This window comes from Nerophis lumbriciformis, linkage group LG23, assembly GCF_033978685.3.
Source record: "Nerophis lumbriciformis linkage group LG23, RoL_Nlum_v2.1, whole genome shotgun sequence".
In the NCBI taxonomy this organism is placed as follows: domain Eukaryota; kingdom Metazoa; phylum Chordata; class Actinopteri; order Syngnathiformes; family Syngnathidae; genus Nerophis; species Nerophis lumbriciformis.
The window spans coordinates 38,711,800-38,734,160 of NC_084570.2; the positions used below are offsets into that span (position 1 = coordinate 38,711,800).

At 37.2% G+C, this 22,361-nt stretch overlaps 1 protein-coding gene across 6 annotated transcripts in view; it reads left to right on the top strand.

Moving 5' to 3' along the window:
- ptpn11b (protein tyrosine phosphatase non-receptor type 11b) overlaps positions 1 to 22,361 on the top strand; it is a 143,850-nt gene that overhangs the window by 58,671 nt on the left and 62,818 nt on the right. For 5 of the 6 annotated variants that reach the window (XR_009817819.2, XM_061985586.2, XM_061985583.2 and 2 more), the window contains exon 2: positions 13,974 to 14,096. Coding sequence is in view for 5 of the 6 variants with exons in the window: in XM_061985586.2 (XP_061841570.2) it covers positions 13,974 to 14,096 (123 nt within the window). In the remaining variant the exon portion in view is untranslated. Of the gene's footprint in view, positions 1 to 13,944; positions 14,097 to 22,361 lie in introns of those variants that run through there. The other variant, XM_061985584.2, reaches the window with a different exon arrangement.

Here is a 22,361-nt window from a genome sequence, read left to right on the forward strand (position 1 = left end):
TCGATGCTGTCATCTAGCAAAGCTGAATTTGACCAAGCAACCCCCCCGCACCAAAAAGCCCTTGATGAAAGCGGATACAATTTCACCCTCACCTATGAACCCACGCCAGGAAACCAACCGAAAAAGAACAGAAAACGAAACGACATCATCTGGTACAACCCCCCATACAGCAAAAACGTCTCAACTAACATTGGACACAAATTCCTCAATCTGATTGACAAACACTTTCCCAAAGACAACACCCTAAGAAAAGTATTCAACAAGAACAACATTAAATTGAGCTACAGCTGTATGAACAATATACGACAAATCATCTCAAACCACAACAAAACAATTGCAAATGAGCCGTCGGCCCCCGGACAGAGCGACTCCAAAACCAACAAAGGTTGCAACTGTCGAAAGAAACCTGATTGCCCTCTCAACGGGGGGTGCTTACAAACATCAGTTGTCTACCAATCTAAGGTAACACGCAAGGACATTAACACATCCGACACATATGTAGGATTAACTGAAGGAGAGTTCAAAACCAGATGGAACAATCACAAGGCTTCTTTCAGGAACCAAAACCTGCGGAATACCACAGAACTCAGCAAACACATTTGGGACCTCAAAGACAATAATGTTGAATATTCAATAACATGGCAAACTCTTGCATCCAGCACACCTTACAATAGTGGTAATAAAAGATGCAACCTATGCTTGAAAGAGAAACTGTTTATTATTTACCGTCCAGACCTGTCATCCCTCAACAAGCGCAGCGAAATTGTAACAACATGCCGCCATAGACGGAAACACCTCCTAGGTAACACATGAGCCAATCACCACGCCCCTAGGCCAGCCTGTACCCACCCACTCTGTGCCCTATATAAACCATGGTATGCGAATGCTCCCATTAAAATCTCCTGACGATTGAGGGTACCCCCCCTCATGAAACAGGCCTGTAGAGATGAAATAGTCTTGTGATTTTTTTCCCCACACATACATATATATATATATATATATATATATATATATATATATATATATATGTGTATGTATATGTATATATATGTGTATATACAGTATGTGTATGTGTGTATATATATATATATATATATATATATATATATATATATATATATATATATATATATATATATATATATATATATATATATATATATATATAATGTGGTCACGTGCTTTACACCACTGCATCCCACGCTTTGCATTGGACTTGGTGATGTATGGCTTAGATACAGCTGGAAGGTCACATGAAGTTTGGAGCTCTGTAGCAAGTGACTGTGCAGAAAGTCTTTGCACTATGCTGACCTCTCTGTCAGTTTACATGGCCTACCACTTGGTGGCTGAGTTGCTGTTGTTCCCAAACCCTTCACTTTTCTCATGATAAAGTTGACTTTGTAATATTTAGGAGCGTGGAAATTTCACGACTGGATTTGTTGCACAGGTGGCATCCAATGACAGTTCCACGCTGGAAATCACAAATGTTTGTAGAAACTGTCTCCATGCCTAAGTGCTTGGTTTTATACACCTTTGGCCGGGCCAAGTGATTAGTGATTCTCATCATTTGGATGGCTGGCCAAATATTTTTGGCAATATAGTGTATGTTGCTCCAAAACCTGTATGTACCTTTCAGCATTAATGGTGCCTTTACAGATGTGTAAGTTACCCATGCCTTGGGCACTAATACAATCCCATACCATCAAAGATGCTGGCTTTTACACTTTGACCTTAGAACAATCCGGATGGTTCTTTTCCTCTTTGGTCCGGAGGACACGACGTCCACAGTTTCCAAAAACAATTTGAAATGTGGACTCGTCAGACCACAGAACACTTTTCCACTTTGCATCAGTCCATCTTAGATGAGCTCGGGCCTAGCGAAGCGTTTCTGGGTGTTGTTGATAAATGGCTTTGGCTTTGCATAATACAGTTTGCACTTACAGATGTAGCGACCAACTGTAGTTACTGACAGTGGTTTTCTGAAGTGTTCCTGAGCCCATGTGGTGATATCCTTTACACACTGATGTCGCTTTTTGATGCAGTACTGCCAGAGTGATCAAAGGTCACGGGTTTAGCCGCTTTCGTGCAGTGATTTCTCCAGATTCTCTGAACCTTTTGATGATATTACGGAGCGTAGATGGTGAAATCCCCAAATTCCTTACAATAGCTGGTTGAGAAATGTTGTACTTAAACAATTTGCTCAGGCATTTGTTGACAAAGTGGTGACCCTCGCCCCATCCTTGTTTGTGAATGACAGCATTTCATGGAAGCTGCTTTTATACACAATCATGACACCCACCTGTTCCCAAATACTCTGTTCACCTTTGGGATGTTCCAAATAAGTCTTTGATGAGCATTCCTCAACTCTCTTTTTTGCCACTTGTGCCAGCTTTTTTGAAACATGTTGCAGGCATCAAATTCCAAATGAGCTAATAAAAAAAGAAAGTTTCTCAGTGTGAACATGAAATATCTTGTCTTTGCAGTCTATTCAATTGAATATAAGTTGAAAAGGATTTGCAAATCATTGTATTCTGTTTTTATTTACCATTTACACCATGTGACGACTTCGCTGGTGTTGAGGTTTGTATAAGCCGCAGGGATCAAAGCGTGGGGGAATAAGTAAAATTATGGCAATTCCCTCACATGTGAAATTTGTCACTTCTAGAGTCGCTCTTCAGACTTTCACGTGACCAAAGTTCCAGGTGCGTTCTGGTCCACAGGTCTGGTCTTGCTGACCCTGTGTCGAGACTCTGCAGAATAGTCTAGACCTTTCCATTTCTCTCCATGGAGGGATCTTTCCTCCCCTCTGTCACCTTTCTGTTGCAGGAAGTGCAGCTCAGCTCTTTTGACAAAGTGCAGCCGAGATAAAAGCCCAAACATGACGTGTTTGCGGTGACACACCACTCCTATTTTTATCCTGGCGTTTAACGACCGTGCGTCATGCAGATCCACCACTTCCTCTACAATCAATAGTCACACATTTTCTTTAGGAGGGATGGTGAAAAACTACGTGGAGTGTCATCATTTTCACTGCGTTTGTCTGCTTTCCGCTTTTTCAAAATAAAAGTTGGTTCTTTCAGGGCGTAGTCTGTAGTCTCAGTCATAAAAATGTTAAAAATAAGTCGTATATTTTTTTTTTCTCCGCACTTAATCAACTTCAGATCTATCTGTCGATATCAAGTTGTTTTTATTAATTTTTTAAGCCTGTTTTTATGGTAACCACACAAAATATTTCAAAGTGTAATATTTGATGTGAAGTAATTGCAGCATTAAATATGTCAATAATTCATAACAACATTGATTTTGATTCATTATTTATTGAGCAATGACAGTTAAAAAAAAAAAAACACCCACTAAAATTCTTAGGGACCCCTAAAGGGTCCCACTCATAAAAGTTTTTTTTTTTTTTTTTTTCAACGCCTAAATCTCTGTATCAACTTCAGATCTATCATTTTTATTGTTTTCTTTATGTTTATATTTTGATTTGTTTGTTTTATGCCCTCTTTGTTGAACAAAACTATATGGCAAAAACACAAAATATGCAATATTTTCACACAAAAAATTTAAAGTGTAATATTTGATGTGAAGTAATTGCAGCATTAAATATGTCAATAATTCATAACAACAGATTTTGATTCATAAATTTTTTAGCTATGACAGTTTAAAAAAAAAACATCTCATTAAAATTCTTAGGGATCCAAAAGGGTCTCACTCATAAAAGTGCATTTTTTTTAACTTTCAACGCTTGAATCTCGAGTTCAACTTCAGATCTATCTGTAGATTATACATTTTTATTGTTTTTTTTAATTTGTTTATTTTATGCCCTTTTTGTCGAACAAAACTTTATATGGCAAAAACACAAAATATGCAATCTTTTCCCACAAAATATGTCAAAGTGTAATATTTGATGTGAAGTAATTGCAGCATGAAATAACTCAATAATTCATAACAACATTGATTTTGAGTCATTGTTTTTTTTTATAGCTATGACAGTTTAAAAAAACAAAACATCTCACTAAAATTCTTAGGGATCCAAAAGGGTCGCACTCATAAAAGTGTTAAAAATCATTTATATTTTTTTTATACTTGCAACGCTTAAATCTCTATATCAACTTCAGATCTATCCGTAAATTAGACATTTTTATTTGTTTGTTTTGTTTTATGTCCTATTTTTTTTTTACTTTTGATGCTTAAATCTCTATATCAACTTCAGATCTATCTGTAGATTATACATTTTTATTGTTGTTTTTTGATGTTTATTTTTATATTTGTTTGTTTTATGCCCTTTTTGTCAAATAAAACTTTTTATGGCAATAACACAAAATATGCAATATTTTCCCAGAAAATGTTTCGAAGTCTAATATTTGATGTGAAGTAATTGCAGGATTAAATATGTCAATAATCATAACAACAGGTATTGATTTATTATTGTTTTATTTTTTTAGCTATGACAGTTTAAAAAAAAAAATCTCAGTAAAATTCTAAGGGATCCAAAAGGGTCCCACTCATAAAAGTGCTTTTTTTTTTTTTTTTACTTTCAACGCTTGAATCTCTATATCAACTTCAGATCTATCTGTAGATTATACATTTTTATTGTTTTTTAGGGTTTATATTTTGATTTGTTTTATGTCCTTTTTGTCGAAGAAAACTTTAAATGCAGCCCTTTGAGACACTTGTGATTTAGGGCTATATAAATAAACATTGATTGATTGATTGGTTGATTAAATGGCAAAAACACAAAATATGCAATATTTTCCCACAAACTATTTTAAAGTGTAATATTTGATGTGAAGTAATTGCAGCATTCAATAAGTCAATAATTCATAACAACATTGATTTTAATTATTATTATTATTTTTTTTAGCTATGACAGTTTAAAAAAAAAACTTCTCACTAAAATACTTAGGGATCCAAAAGGGTCCCACTCATAAAAGTGGTAAAAAATCATTTATATTGTTTTTATACCTGCAACGCTTAAATCTCTATATCAACTTCAGATCTATCCGTAGATTGGACATTTTTTATAGTTTTTTTTTATTTGTTTGTTTTATGCCCTTTTTGTTGAAGAAAACTTTACATGGCAAAAACACAAAATGTGCAATATTATCCCAAAAATATGTCAAAGTGTAATATTTGACATGAAGTAATTGCAGCATTAAATAAGTCAACAATTCATGACAAACTTTGATTTTGATTCATTATTATTTGTTTAGCTATGACGGTTTAAAAAGAAATAAAATCTCACTAAAATTCTTAGGGATCCAAAAGGGTCCCACTCGAAAAGTGATTTTTTTTTTTTTTTACTTTCAACGCTTATAATCTCCATATCAACTAGAGATCTATCTGCAGATTATACATTTTTTTTTATAGTTTTTTGTATGTTGTTTTTTTAATTTGTTTGTTTTATGCGCTTTTTGTCGAAGAAAACGTTATGTCAAAAACACAAAAAATAATATTTTCCCCAAAAATATTTCAGTGTTATATTTGATGGGAAGTAATTTCAGCATTAAATATGTCAATAATTCATAACAACATAGATTTTAATTAATTATTTTTTGAGCAATGACTGTTTTAAAAAAACTAAAATACTTAGGGATCCAAAAGGGTCCCACTCATAAAACTGTTAAAAATGTGTATATATATATATATATATATATATATATATATATATATATATTTTTTTTTTTATTTTTTATTTTTTTTTTTTATTATTTTTTTTTTTTTTATTTAATTATAATTATTATTATTTTATTTTTTTATTCTTTCAACGCTTAAATCTCTATATCAACTTCAGATCTATCGGTAGATTATACTTTTTTTTTAATTGTTTTTTTTATGTTTGTATTTTGATTTGTTTGTTTTATGCCCTTTTTGTTGTAGAAAACTTTGACAAAAACACAAAATATTTCAAAGTGTAATATTTGATGTAATGTAATTACAGCATTAAATAAGTTCATAGTTCATAACGTTGATTTTGATTCAATATTATTTTTTTGAGCAATGACATCTCACTAAAATTCTTAGGGACCCAAAAGGGTCCCACTCATAAAAGTGTTAAAAATCAAAAAAACATTTTTTCAACTTTCACCACTTAAATCTTGAGATCAACTTCAGATCTATCTGTAGATTATATATTTGTTTTTTATGTTTGTTTATTTGTTTATTTTATGCCTTTTCTGTCGAAAAAAACTTTATATGGCAAAAACACAAAATATGCAATATTTTCCCACAAAATATTTCAAAGTGTAATATTTGATGTGAAGTAATTGCAGCATTAAATAAGTAAATAATTCATAACAACATTGATTTTGATTCATTATATTTTTTTAGCTATCTTAGGGATCCAAAAGGGTCCGACTCATAAAAGTGTTAAAAATCATTGATATTTTTTTATGCTTGCAACGCTTAAATATCTATATCATCTTCAGATCTATCCGTAGATTAAACATTTTTGTTTGTTTTATGTCCTTTTTGTCGAAGAAAACTTTATATGGCAAAAATACAAAATATGCAATATTTTCACACAAAAATAATTGAAAGTGTAATATTTGATGTGAAGTAATTGCAGCATTAAATATGTCAATAATTCAAAGCATTTATTTTGATTCATTATTATTTTTTGAGCAATGACTGTTTAAAAAAAAAATATTTCACTGAAATTTTTAGGGACCCAAAAGGGTCCCACTCATAAAAGTAAATTTTTTTAAACTTTCAATGCTTAAATCTCGATATCAACTTCAGATCCATCTGTAGATTATACATTTTTTTAATTGTTTTTTGATGTTTGTATTTTGATTTGTTTGTTTTACGCCCTTTTTGTTGCAGAAAATTTTATATGGCAATAACACAAAATATTTCAAAGTGTAATATTTGATGTGCATTCAGATCTATCTGTAGATTATACATGTTATTGTTTTTTGATGTTTGCTTATTTATTTGTTTATTTTATGCCCTTTTTGTCGAGAAAAAAATGGCAAAAACAAAATATGCAATATTTTCCCACAAAATATTTCAAAGTGTAATATTTGATGTGAAGTAATTGCAGCATTAAATAAGTAAATAATTCATAACAACATTGATTTTGATTCATTATATTTTTTTAGCTATCTTAGGGATCCAAAAGGGTCCGACTCATAAAAGTGTTAAAAATCATTGATATTTTTTTATGCTTGCAACGCTTAAATATCTATGTCATCTTCAGATCTATCCGTAGATTAAACATTTTTGTTTGTTTTATGTCCTTTTTGTCGAAGAAAACTTTATATGGCAAAAATACAAAATATGCAATATTTTCACACAAAAATAATTGAAAGTGTAATATTTGATGTGAAGTAATTGCAGCATTAAATATGTCAATAATTCAAAGCATTTATTTTGATTCATTATTATTTTTTGAGCAATGACTGTTTAAAAAAAAAATATTTCACTGAAATTTTTAGGGACCCAAAAGGGTCCCACTCATAAAAGTAAATTTTTTTAAACTTTCAATGCTTAAATCTCGATATCAACTTCAGATCCATCTGTAGATTATACATTTTTTTAATTGTTTTTTGATGTTTGTATTTTGATTTGTTTGTTTTACGCCCTTTTTGTTGCAGAAAATTTTATATGGCAATAACACAAAATATTTCAAAGTGTAATATTTGATGTGCATTCAGATCTATCTGTAGATTATACATGTTATTGTTTTTTGATGTTTGCTTATTTATTTGTTTATTTTATGCCCTTTTTGTCGAGAAAAAAATGGCAAAAACAAAATATGCAATATTTTCCCACAAAATATTTCAAAGTGTAATATTTGATGTGAAGTAATTGCAGCATTAAATAAGTAAATAATTCATAACAACATTGATTTTGATTCATTATATTTTTTTAGCTATCTTAGGGATCCAAAAGGGTCCGACTCATAAAAGTGTTAAAAATCATTGATATTTTTTTATGCTTGCAACGCTTAAATATCTATGTCATCTTCAGATCTATCCGTAGATTAAACATTTTTGTTTGTTTTATGTCCTTTTTGTCGAAGAAAACTTTATATGGCAAAAATACAAAATATGCAATATTTTCACACAAAAATAATTGAAAGTGTAATATTTGATGTGAAGTAATTGCAGCATTAAATATGTCAATAATTCAAAGCATTTATTTTGATTCATTATTATTTTTTGAGCAATGACTGTTTAAAAAAAAAATATTTCACTGAAATTTTTAGGGACCCAAAAGGGTCCCACTCATAAAAGTAAATTTTTTTAAACTTTCAATGCTTAAATCTCGATATCAACTTCAGATCCATCTGTAGATTATACATTTTTTTAATTGTTTTTTGATGTTTGTATTTTGATTTGTTTGTTTTACGCCCTTTTTGTTGCAGAAAATTTTATATGGCAATAACACAAAATATTTCAAAGTGTAATATTTGATGTGCATTCAGATCTATCTGTAGATTATACATGTTATTGTTTTTTGATGTTTGCTTATTTATTTGTTTATTTTATGCCCTTTTTGTCGAGAAAAAAATGGCAAAAACAAAATATGCAATATTTTCCCACAAAATATTTCAAAGTGTAATATTTGATGTGAAGTAACTGCAGCATTAAATATGTCAATAATTCATAACAACATTGATTTTGATTCATCTTTTCTTTTTTTTTTTAGCTATGACAGTTAAAGAAAAAACATCACTAAAATTCTTAGGGATCCAAAAGGGTCCCACTCATAAAAGTGTTAAAAATAATGATTTAATTAATTTTTTTTACTTTCAAAGCTTAATTCATTTTTCCTGCCCTATCCATGTCAGATTGATCAGGTGTCTTTCCTATCTTCTTTGTGACCATCTCTCACTGCACAGCCCTCTAATAAGTCAATGACTGCCCTCTGGTGGATGATACGTGTAATGCACACGTCGCATCCTATACGTCAGGATTTTAAGTTAAAAAAAACGAATTACACTGATTGTGTAGAGGACTCAAGAACGTATGTATCACTTCTGATATGTTTGACGTTGTAGTTTGAAATTTTCGAAATTATTAGTTGATTTAGAATCGGGATGCAAAAAAATCTCACACAGCTCACTACGCTTTACACTGCACCTTTACTATAACGCGGGTATTGAGCCCGATCACCACCGAATTTGACAGGCGCCACAAGAGGGCCCTCGGGCACGTGTTTGTAAAATATGAGCAAGATTGGTGAAAAAACATGGCCGCCATCGAGCGAAACGTCTTTGCAGGGATGCAAAATATGAAGCCTAAGACAGACACGTTTTCATTGGTTTGTAAGAGTGAGTTCCTGGTAATCAATACCAATACTGACAGAATGTAGTATGAATGTAAGAATAGTTTGAATGTTGAAGAGTTTGAATTTCCATGAAAAACGGTAATTTGGTTTGGAACTTGGGAAAATGTCCCATTCATTTCAATGGGAACTTCCTGGAATTTTGGGGGAAAGAGGGATTTTTTTGGAAATGATTAGGAGCATGAATGTCCTGAATGAGCTGAATTGGTTGGTGTTGGAATTGTTGAAATCGGTCAAGAAATGTTGAAGTAGTAGCAGTTTTTTTATTGACAAATAGTACCACGGAATTTTGGGAAAACTGGGAATTTTTCCAGTTAAAAAAAACAACTTTTCTTAAACCAACTTGGTTTTTTGTCCTGACTAAGAGGAATGTTTTGACAGTGGAACGGTTGAAATGGGTTGGAAAATGTGAAAGGAATCATCGCACTAAAAAAGGTTGGAAATAAGGTTAGAAAAAGATAAAATTCCTGGAAATTTGTTGAACGTGGAAAAAGGGTTGAATGTTGATGAGTTGAATGTGTTGAAGGTGGAATAGTTTGAATCGGTTGAGAAATGTGGGAATTGTTGAAGTTTGAAAAATTTATAATTAATTTTGAATGGGGAAAATGGCCCTAGTGTGTGAATGTGAGTGTGAATGTTGTCTGTCTGTCTGTGTTGGCCCTGCGATGAGGTGGCGACTTGTCCAGGGTGTACACCGCCTTCCGCCCGATTGTAGCTGAGATAGGCTCCAGCGCCCCCCTCGACCCCGAAGGGAATAAGCGGTAGAAAATGGATGGATTGATGGATGGATGGGGAAAATGTCCCTAAAAACTGGGAATTCTAGGAAATCCAGGATTCTTTTTAGAAATATTGGAGAGCACACAATTCCTGAGCAGGCTGAATATTTTGAAGTTGGAACGGTTTGAATTGGATAAAAAATGTGGGAGTTATGGAACTTTGAAAAATGTCCCATTCTTTCCAATGGGAATTTCGGGAAAAGCGGGAATTTTTGGGGGAAATGCTAAAACATTTGGTTAGTCTTGGAATTTTTCAAATCGGTCGAGAAATGTTGAAGTAGTGACATTTTTAATTGAGAAATGGTATTACAGAATTCCTGGAATTTTGAGAAAACCGTGAATTTTTCCAGCTAATAAAAACAACTTTGTTTTTTTGTCCTGTTTAAGAGGAATGTTTTGACGGTGGAACGGTTGAAGTGGGTAGAAAAATGTGAGAGGACTAGTCGACAGAAAAAAGGGTGGAATTACAGTTTGAAAAAACGGGAATTCTGGGAATTCCTGGAATTTTTTTGAATTTGAAAAAATATTAGTTTGAATGTCCAGGATGAGTGGAATGTGTTGAAGGTGGAATGGTTTGAATCGGTTGAAAAATGTGGGAATTGTGCAATTTGGAAACATGTCCCATTCATTTCAAAGGAAACATCCTGGAAATTTGGGAATTTTGGGGAAAAGCAGGACTTTTTTGGAAATGATTAGGAGCATGAATGTCCTGAATGAGCTGAATTGGTTAGTGTTGGAATTGTTGAAATCGGTCAAGAAATGTTGAAGTAGTAACAGTTTTTTATTTGAAAAATATTCCCGGAAAACCGGAATTTTTCAAGTTCTTAAACCAACTTGGTTTTTTGTCCTGACTAAGAGGAATGTTTTGACAGTGGAACGGTTGAAATGGGTTGGAAAATGTGAAAGGAGTCATCGCACTAAAAAAGGTTGGAAATAAGGTTAGAAAAAGATAAAATTCCTGGAAATTTGTTGAACGTGGAAAAAGGGTTGAATGTTGATGAGTTGAATGTGTTGAAGGTGGAATGGTTTGAATCGGTTGAGAAATGTGGGAATTGTTGAAGTTTGAAAAATGTATAATTAATTTTGAATGGGGAAAATGGCCCTAGTGTGTGAATGTGAGTGTGAATGTTGTCTGTCTGTCTGTGTTGGCCCTGCGATGAGGTGGCGACTTGTCCAGGGTGTACCCCGCCTTCCGCCCGATTGTAGCTGAGATAGGCTCCAGCGCCCCCCTCGACCCCGAAGGGAATAAGCGGTAGAAAATGGATGGATTGATGGATGGATGGGGAAAATGTCCCTAAAAACTGGGAATTCTAGGAAATCCAGGATTCTTTTTAGAAATATTGGAGAGCACACAATTCCTGAGCAGGCTGAATATTTTGAAGTTGGAACGGTTTGAATTGGATAAAAAATGTGGGAGTTATGGAACTTTGAAAAATGTCCCATTCTTTCCAATGGGAATTTCGGGAAAAGCGGGAATTTTTGGGGGAAATGCTAAAACATTTGGTTAGTCTTGGAATTTTTCAAATCGGTCGAGAAATGTTGAAGTAGTAACATTTTTAATTGAGAAATGGTATTACAGAATTCCTGGAATTTTGAGAAAACCGTGAATTTTTCCAGCTAATAAAAACAACTTTGTTTTTTTGTCCTGTTTAAGAGGAATGTTTTGACGGTGGAACGGTTGAAGTGGGTAGAAAAATGTGAGAGGACTAGTCGACAGAAAAAAGGGTGGAATTACAGTTTGAAAAAACGGGAATTCTGGGAATTCCTGGAATTTTTTTGAATTTGAAAAAATATTAGTTTGAATGTCCAGGATGAGTGGAATGTGTTGAAGGTGGAATGGTTTGAATCGGTTGAAAAATGTGGGAATTGTGCAATTTGGAAACATGTCCCATTCATTTCAAAGGAAACATCCTGGAAATTTGGGAATTTTGGGGAAAAGCAGGACTTTTTTGGAAATGATTAGGAGCATGAATGTCCTGAATGAGCTGAATTGGTTAGTGTTGGAATTGTTGAAATCGGTCAAGAAATGTTGAAGTAGTAGCAGTTTTTTTATTGACAAATAGTACCACGGAATTTTGGGAAAACTGGGAATTTTTCCAGTTAAAAAAAACAACTTTTCTTAAACCAACTTGGTTTTTTGTCCTGACTAAGAGGAATGTTTTGACAGTGGAACGGTTGAAATGGGTTGGAAAATGTGAAAGGAATCATCGCACTAAAAAAGGTTGGAAATAAGGTTAGAAAAAGATAACATTCCTGGAAATTTGTTGAACGTGGAAAAAGGGTTGAATGTTGATGAGTTGAATGTGTTGAAGGTGGAATGGTTTGAATCGGTTGAGAAATGTGGGAATTGTTGAAGTTTGAAAAATTTATAATTAATTTTGAATGGGGAAAATGGCCCTAGTGTGTGAATGTGAGTGTGAATGTTGTCTGTCTGTCTGTGTTGGCCCTGCGATGAGGTGGCGACTTGTCCAGGGTGTACCCCGCCTTCCGCCCGATTGTAGCTGAGATAGGCTCCAGCGCCCCCCTCGACCCCGAAGGGAATAAGCGGTAGAAAATGGATGGATTGATGGATGGATGGGGAAAATGTCCCTTAAAACTGGGAATTCTAGGAAATCCAGGATTCTTTTTAGAAATATTGGAGAGCACACAATTCCTGAGCAGGCTGAATATTTTGAAGTTGGAACGGTTTGAATTGGATAAAAAATGTGGGAGTTATGGAACTTTGAAAAATGTCCCATTCTTTCCAATGGGAATTTCGGGAAAAGCGGGAATTTTTGGGGGAAATGCTAAAACATTTGGTTAGTCTTGGAATTTTTCAAATCGGTCGAGAAATGTTGAAGTAGTAACATTTTTAATTGAGAAATGGTATTACAGAATTCCTGGAATTTTGAGAAAACCGTGAATTTTTCCAGCTAATAAAAACAACTTTGTTTTTTTGTCCTGTTTAAGAGGAATGTTTTGACGGTGGAACGGTTGAAGTGGGTAGAAAAATGTGAGAGGACTAGTCGACAGAAAAAAGGGTGGAATTACAGTTTGAAAAAACGGGAATTCTGGGAATTCCTGGAATTTTTTTGAATTTGAAAAAATATTAGTTTGAATGTCCAGGATGAGTGGAATGTGTTGAAGGTGGAATGGTTTGAATCGGTTGAAAAATGTGGGAATTGTGCAATTTGGAAACATGTCCCATTCATTTCAAAGGAAACATCCTGGAAATTTGGGAATTTTGGGGAAAAGCAGGACTTTTTTGGAAATGATTAGGAGCATGAATGTCCTGAATGAGCTGAATTGGTTAGTGTTGGAATTGTTGAAATCGGTCAAGAAATGTTGAAGAAGTAACAGTTTTTTATTTGAAAAATATTCCCGGAAAACCGGAATTTTTCAAGTTCTTAAACCAACTTGGTTTTTTGTCCTGACTAAGAGGAATGTTTTGATAGTGGAACGGTTGAAATGGGTTGGAAAATGTGAAAGGAGTCATCACACTAAAAAAGGTTGGAAATAAAGTTACAACAAAAAAAAAAAAGGAATTCCTGGAAATGTGTTAACGTGGAAAAAGGGTTGTTTGAATTTCCAGGATGAGTTGAAGGTGGAATGGTTTGAATCGGTTGAAAAATGTGGGTATTGTGGAAGTTTGAAAAATGGATAATACATTTTGAATGAGGAAAATGTCCCTAAAAACTGGGAATTCTAGGAAATCCAGGAATTTTTTTATAACTATTGAAGGAGAGCACACAATTCCCGAACAGGCTGAATATTTTGAAGTTGTAACGGTTTGAATCGGATAAAAAATGTGGGAGTTGTGGAACTTTGAAAAAAGGCCGAATGCTAGGTTTGTTTTTTGTTGAACGTGACCCCGGCGGACAGTGCTGCACTTTTCCTACATGTCCTCATCATGTGGGTCTACAGGTGGTTCCACCCCAACATCAGTGGAATCCAAGCAGAGCAGCTCCTGTTGACCCGGGGCGTCCACGGCAGCTTCCTGGCCCGGCCCAGCAAGAGCAACCCTGGGGACTTTACCCTTTCTGTCAGGTAAACCTACACCTGTCTGTCTGTGTGAGTGTGTGAGAGAGAGAGAGAGAGAGATTGTGAGAGTGAGTGTGTGTGAGAGTGTGTGAGTGAGAGAGTGTGTGTGAGTGAGTGTGAGTGCTTTCAATGCTAAATTCTCAAAATCAACTTCAGATTTATTCGCCATTTATACGTTTTTATAATTTTTTTCAAGTTTTTATAATTTTTTTTAATGTTTTTTTTTGTGTTTGTTTATTCCCTTTTTGACAAAGCAAACTAGTTTTTAAAATGGCAAAAACACAAAATATGCAAACGAATATGTCAAAGTGTAATATTTAATGTGAAGTACTAAAATATGTCAATAATTCATAACATTGATTTTGATTCATTATTATTTTTTGAGCAATGACAGTTTAAAACAAAATCCCACTACAATTTCTGGGAATCCAAAAAGGTCCCACTCATTAAGTGTTTAAAATAAGTCATATTGTTTAATTTTTTATTTTTTTACTTTCAACGTTAAGTTCTCTTGATCAACTTCAGATTTATTCGCCGTTTATACGTTTTTATAATTTTTTTAAATGTTTATTTATGTTTGTTTTATTCCCTTTTTGTCAAAGCAAACTAGTTTTTGAAATGGCAAAAACACAAAATATGCAAACGAATATGTCAAAGTGTAATATTTAATGTGAAGTACTAAAATATGTCAATAATTCATAACATTGATTTTGATTCATTATTATTTTTTGAGCAATGACAGTTTAAAACAAAATCCCACTACAATTTCTGGGAATCCAAAAAGGTCCCACTCATTAAGTGTTTAAAATAAGTCATATTGTTTAATTTTTTATTTTTTTACTTTCAACGTTAAGTTCTCTTGATCAACTTCAGATTTATTCGCCGTTTATACGTTTTTATAATTTTTTTAAATGTTTATTTATGTTTGTTTTATTCCCTTTTTGTCAAAGCAAACTAGTTTTTAAAATGGCAAAAACACAAAATATGCAAACGAATATGTCAAAGTGTAATATTTAATGTGAAGTACTAAAATATGTCAATAATTCATAACATTGATTTTGATTCATTATTATTTTTTGAGCAATGACAGTTTAAAACAAAATCCCACTACAATTTCTGGGAATCCAAAAAGGTCCCACTCATTAAGTGTTTAAAATAAGTCATATTGTTTAATTTTTTATTTTTTTACTTTCAACGTTAAGTTCTCTTGATCAACTTCAGATTTATTCGCCGTTTATACGTTTTTATAATTTTTTTAAATGTTTATTTATGTTTGTTTTATTCCCTTTTTGTCAAAGCAAACTAGTTTTTGAAATGGCAAAAACACAAAATATGCAAAAGAAAATGTCAAAGTTTAATATTTAATGTGAAGTAATTAAATATGTCTAATTCATAACATTGATTTTGATTCATTACTATTTCTGGAGTAATGACAGTTTTACAGGAAAACAATGGAGTAAATTTTGCAACTTTTGATGGTTACATCTCATTGAGAAGCAGGCTGTATCAGCATTGAAACATGTGATATCAGGACTGGAAATCGGATACTGTATCACTTTGCATAGTCAAATGGCTCGGGCGGGTTTGATGCACAAAGGCGGTTGTCGTTAGAACAAAGATGCACAGGAAGTGGTCATTTGCTATCTCTCTGCAAACTGTCAACACTGCAAACATGTAGGGACAGTCAGAAGACAACAATAGGAAGTAATATCTACAGCGCAACATCCTCCAAAATGTCTCAGTAACTGCGGGCCAGTTACTTAAGTCTTCCCTAAAAGAAATTAAGTTGAAGTGGAGTGTTAATTGTTTTTTTTTGTGACACCTGGTGGTCACAATAATCCATGAAGTTAAGATCGTGACGCAGTAAATTGAATGATGTGGACACGTTTGTTACTGGATACTTTCTAATACTGCCTTGGAGACTTTGTATGTGTGAGTAATATACAACTATAATATCTTGTAAACAAATAAACACTCTGCAGGACCGCTTGTATCGCACATGATATTGCACACAAGTAAACACTGCAGGACCGCTTGTATCGCACATGATATCACACACAAGTAAGCACCCTCCAGGACTGCTTGTATCGCACATGATATCGCACACAAGTAAGCACTCTGCAGGACCGCTTGTATCGCACATTATATCGCACACAAGTAAACACTGCAGGACCGCTTGTATCGCACATGATATCGCACACAAGTAAGCACGCTACAGGACTGTTTGTTTCGCACATGATATCACACACAAGTAAACACTCTGCAGGACCGCTTGTATCGCACATAATATCACACACAAGTAAGCACGCTGCAGGACTGCTTGTATATACATACATACATACTGTACATATATGTATGTATGTATATATATGTATGTATATATGTATATATGTTGTTATTTTACCGCTTGTTTAATTGCATTAATGAGGAGTTATGAAGAGGAAACTACAACCTGAACTGTGTGTGTGTGTGTGTGCGTGTGTGTGTGTGTGTGTGTGTGTGTGTGTGTGTGTGTGTGTGTGTGTGTGTGTGTGTGTGTGTGTGTGTGTGTGTGTGTGTGTGTGTGTGTGTGTGTGTGCGTGCGTGCGTGCGTGCGTGCGTGCGTGCGTGCGTGCGTGCGTGCGTGCGTGCGTGCGTGCGTGCGTTTACGCATGTATGTATGTATGTGTGTATGTATATGTATGCATTTATGTATGTATGTATGTATGTATTTTTGTATGTATGTATGTATATATGTATATATGTTGTTATTTTACCCCATATTTAATTGCATTAATGAGGAGTTATGAAGAGGAAACTACAACCTGAACTGTGTGTGTGTGTGTGTGCGTGTGTGTGTGTGTGTGTGTGTGTGTGTGTGTGTGTGTGTGTGTGTGTGTGTGTGTGTGCGTGCCTGCGTGCGTTTACGTATGTATGTATGTATGTATGTATGTGTGTGTATGTATATGTATGTATTTTTGTATGTCTGTATGTATGTATATAAGTATGTATTAGAGATGTGCGGATAGGCAATTATTTCATCCGCAACCGCATCACAAAAGTCGTCAACCATCCGCCATCCACCCGAACCAACATTTTATCAAAACCACACCCGCCCGTCATCCGCCCGTTGTTATATATCTAATATAGACGATGCAAGGCATTAGTGAGGTTATAAAGCTTTTGCCTGTTAAAGAAAGGAGACTGATCCAATATAGCCGAGACATTCAATGCGCACACAAAGTGTGAGGAACGCACTCCTGATCTGAGGGCATTGGCAACAATAGTCAACACTTTCTTAATGGAAATGACAATAATATTATAATAATGATAAATAATATTATCACGCATTAATATCTCTTAGCCACTAATGCGTGGCCAAGAGATATTAATGCGTGATAATATTATTTATCATTATTATAATATTATTGTCATTTCCATTAAGAAAGTGTTGACTATTGTTGCCAATGCCCTCAGATCAGGAGTGTGTTCCTCACACTTTGTGTGCGCAGTTGCAGCAAGCAGAACGAGGCTTTTAGGAAGTTAAAAAAATGTTTTAGAAAGACTAGGCCTATATTTTCGTTAGGTAAAAAAAAAATTCTGAATTTATTTCAATGAATATTAACTTGTTAACGTTATAATGCTCAAATAGGGACGAGGGCGGGGTGCACAGTGAAGCAGTGAACAATTTCGCGACAAAGATGAACCTTTATTGATTGATCTGCAGCCATGACAAAACATCACTTTATCATCAAACTTGAATTATAATGAAAATAGACGGTCGCGACAAACAAAGCAGGTTTAATAGCCTTACATTGTCGCCAATCGGAGATGCGCTTCACTTGAAAGCGAGGCCAAATAATTATTCACACATAGTATATCTCGAATAGAAAAAAAACACAATAAACAACGCAATTGCCTTAATTCCTTTGCATTGTAGTGCGCCCAAACAACACGTAACCATCAAAATTATTTAGCTGACCGAACTCAATATAGGTTAGACATGGGCTTATTTGGTATAGCCTATAGGTAACGTAGACTAATTCGTTTAACATATCCAACCGTATGTCTACTTACTTTTTTTTTTGTTAGCACTATGCACTATGTTAGCAAAATGGCATCTACCGTGCCAGGATTCATGCGAGAGCGCCTGGCCTCTAAAATGCGCCCTGCTGCGCTGAAGGAGCGCTCACTTGCGCCACTTGTTGCTGGGACGTGGTGCCTGATGAATAATTGACTGTTTCAAAGAGTGCTGCTCGTTTTTCCTATGTGGGTAACAACATTTAACTTATGTATATATATTTCCGAATTGGTTCAACCGCCAACCGCCCGCATCTATTTAAAATCTATTTTTACCCGCCCGACCCGCGGTTTATCCGCGGACTCCGCGGTTGTGTCCGCAAACCGCGCATCTCTAGTATGTATGTATTTTTGTATGTATGTATATACTGTATGTATGTATGTATGTATTTTTGTATGTATGTATATATGTATATATGTTGTTATTTTACCCCTTGTTTAATTGCATTAATGAGGAGTTATGAAGAGGAAACTACAACCTGAACTGTGTGTGTGTGTGTGTGTGCGTGCCTGCGTGCGTTTACGTATGTATGTATATATATATATATGTATGTATGTATGTATGTATGTGTATGTATATGTATGTATTTTTGTATGTATATATATGTATATATTTTTGTATGTATGTATATACAGGTATGTATGTATGTATTTTTGTATGTATGTATATACTGTATGTATGAATGTATGTATATATATGTATGTATGTATATATGCCATCCATCCATCCATCTTCTTCCGCTTATGTATGTATGTATTTTTGTATGTATGTATATACTGTATGTATGAATGTGTATATATATATATGTATATATGCCATCCATCCATCCATCTTCTTCCGCTTATCCGAGGTAGCCCAGACTTTCCTCTCCCCAGCCACTTCGTCCAGCTCTTCCCGGGGGATCCCGAGGCGTTCTCAGGCCAGCCGGGAGATATAGTCTACCCAACGTGTCCTGGGTCTTCCCCGTGGCCTCCTACCGGTCGGACGTGCCCTAAACACTCCTCCCGGATGACAGAGCTTCTCACCCATCTCTAAGAGAGATCCCCGGCTCCCGGCGGAGGAAACTCATTTCGGCCGTGATCTTGTCCTTTCGGTCATAACCCAAAGCTCATGACCATAGGTGAGGATGGGAACGTAGATCAACCGGTAAATTGACAGCTCTGCCTTCCGGCTCAGCTCCTTCTTCACCACAACTGATCGATACAGTGCCCGCATTACTGAAGACGCCGCACCGATCCGCCTGTCGATCTCACGATCCACTCTTACCCCACTTGTGAACAAGACTCCGAGGTACTTTAACTCCTCCACTTGGGGCAGGGTCTCCTCCCCAACCCGGAGATGGCACTCCACCCTTTTCCGGGCGAGAACCATGGACTCGAACCGATCCGATGAGAGTTGAAGATCCTGGCCAGATGAAGCCATTAGGACCACATCATCTGCAAAAAACAGAGACCTAATCCTGCAGCCACCAAACCAGATCCTCTCAACACCTTGAATGCGCCTAGAAATTCTGTCCATAAAAGTTATGAACATAATCGGTGACAAAGGGCAGCCTTGGTGGAGTCCAACCCTTACTGGAAATGTGTCCGACTTACTGCCGGCAATGCGGACCAAGCTCTGACACTGATCGTACAGGGAGCGGACCGCCACAATCAGACAGTCCGATACCCCATACTCTCTGATCACTCTCCACAGGACTTCCCGAGGGACGCGGTCGAATGCCTTCTCCAAGTCCACAAAGCACATGTAGACTGGTTGGGCAAACTCCCATGTACCCTCAAGGACCCTGCCGAGAGTATAGAGCTGGTCCACAGTTCCACGACCAGGACGGAAACCACACTGTTCCTCCTGAGTCCGAGGTTCAACTATCCGGCGTAGCCTCCTCTCCAGTACACCTGAATAGGCCTTACCGGGACGGCTGAGGAGTGTGATCCCACGATAGTTGGAACACACCCTCCGGTTCCCCTTCTTAAAGAGAGGAACCACCACCCCGGTCTGCCAATCCAGAGGTACAGCCCCCGATGTCCACGCGATGCCCCACAGCATCCAGAGCTTTAAGGAACTCCGGGCGGGCCTTGCCACCGCAGAGCTTTTTAACTACCTCAGCAACCTCAGCCCCAGAAATAGGAGAGCCCACCACAGATTCCCCAGGCACTGCTTCCTCGTAGGAAGACGTGTTGGTGGGATTGAGGAGGCCTTCGAAGTATTCCCTCCATCGCTCCACAACATCCGCAGTCGAGGTCAGCAGAACACCATCCTCACCATACACGGTGGTGACAGTGCACTGCTTCCCCTTCTTGAGTCGGCGGATAGTGGTCCAGAACCGCTTCGAAGCCGTCCGGAAGTCGTTTTCCATGGCTTCTCCGAACTCCTCCCATCTCCGAGTTTTTGCCTCCGCACCCGCTGAAGCTGCAAACCGCTTGGCATGTCGGTACCTGTCCGCTGCCTCCGGAGTCCTATGAGCCAAAAGAACTCGATAGGACTCTTTCTTCAGCTTGACAGCATCCCTCACCACCAATGTCCACCAAGGGGTTCTAGGAATTACCGCCATGACAGGTACCAACTACCTTGCGGCCACAGCTCCAATGAGCCACCTCGACAATAGAGGTGCAGAACATGGTCCACTCGGACTCAATGTCCAGCACCTCCCTCGTGACATGTTCAAAGTTCTTCCGGAGGTGGGAATTGAAACTCTCTCTGACAGGAGACTCTGCTAGACGTTCCCAGCAGACCCTCACACTGTATTTGGGCCTGCCAGGTCTGTCCGGCATCCTCCCCTACCATCGCAGCCAACTCACCACCAGGTGGTGATCGGTAGAATGCTCTACCCCTCTCTTCACCCGAGTGTCCAAAACATGAGGCCGCAAATCCGATAACAAAACTACAAAGTCGATCATGGAACTGCGGCCTAGTGCACATATGGACACCCTTATGTTTGAACATGGTGTTTGATATGGACAATCTGTGACGAGGACAAAAGTCCAATAACAAAAGACCACTCGGGTTCAGATCCAGGCGGCCATTCTTCCCAATCACTCCTCTCCAGGTTTCACTGTCGTTGCCAACATGAGCGTTGAAGTCCCCCAGTAGGACAAGGGACTCACCCGGGGGAGCACTTTTCAGTACTCCCTCAAGTGCATCCAAAAAGGGTGGGTACTCTGAACTGCTGCTTGGTGCATAAGCACAAACAACAGTCAGGACCCGTCCCCCCCACCCGAAGGCGGAGGGAAGCTATCCTCTCGTCCACTGGGTTGAACTCCAACGTGCAGGCTTTGAGCCGGGGGGCAACAAGAATTGCTACCCCAGCCCGTCGCCTCTCACTGTGTGCAACGCCAGTGTGGAAGTCCAGCCTCTCTCGAGAGAGAGAGAACTGGTTCCAGAGCCCTTGCTGTGCGTCGAAGTGAGTCTGATTATATCCAGCCGGAACTTCTCCACCTCGCGCACTAGCTCAGGCTCCTTCCCCCCAGCGAGGTGACATTCCATGTCCCAAGAGCTAGCTTATGTAGCCGAGGTTCAGACCGCCAAGTGCCCTGCCTTCGGCTACCACCCAGCTCACAACGCACCCGACCTCTATGGCCCCTCCCATGAGTGGTGAGCCCATTGGAGGGGGGACCCACGTTGCCTCTTCAGGCTGTGCCCGGCCGGGCCCCACCAGGCGCTCGCCATCGTGCCCTAACTCCGGGCCTGGCTCCAGAGGGGGGCCCCGGTAACCCGCGTCCGGGCAAGAGAAATCGGAGTCTCTGTTTTTGTATTCCCATAGAAGTCTTCGAGCTGCCTTTTGTCTGATCCCTCACCTAGGACCTGTTTGTCTTGGGAGACCATACCAGGCGGCATGGAAGCCCCCGGACAACATAGCTCCTAGGATCATTGGGACACGCAAACTCCTCTACCACGATAAGGTGGCAGCTCAGAGAGGAGATGTATATATGTATGTTGTGTTATTTTACCGCTTGTTTAATTGCATTAATGAGGAGGTTTGAAGAGGAAACTACAACCTGAACTATGTGAGAGCGAAAGTGTGTGTGTGTGTGTGTGTGTGTGTGTGTGTGTGTGTGTGTGTGTGTGTGTGTGTGTGTGTGTGTGTGTGTGTGTGTGTGTGTGTTATGTATGTGTGTGAGAGAGAGTGTGTGTGTGTGTTAATCCTTTTTGGGGGGAATTGAGGGGATCATTTAATTTAATTATGATGCGTTCAAGAGTCTTACGGCCTGAGG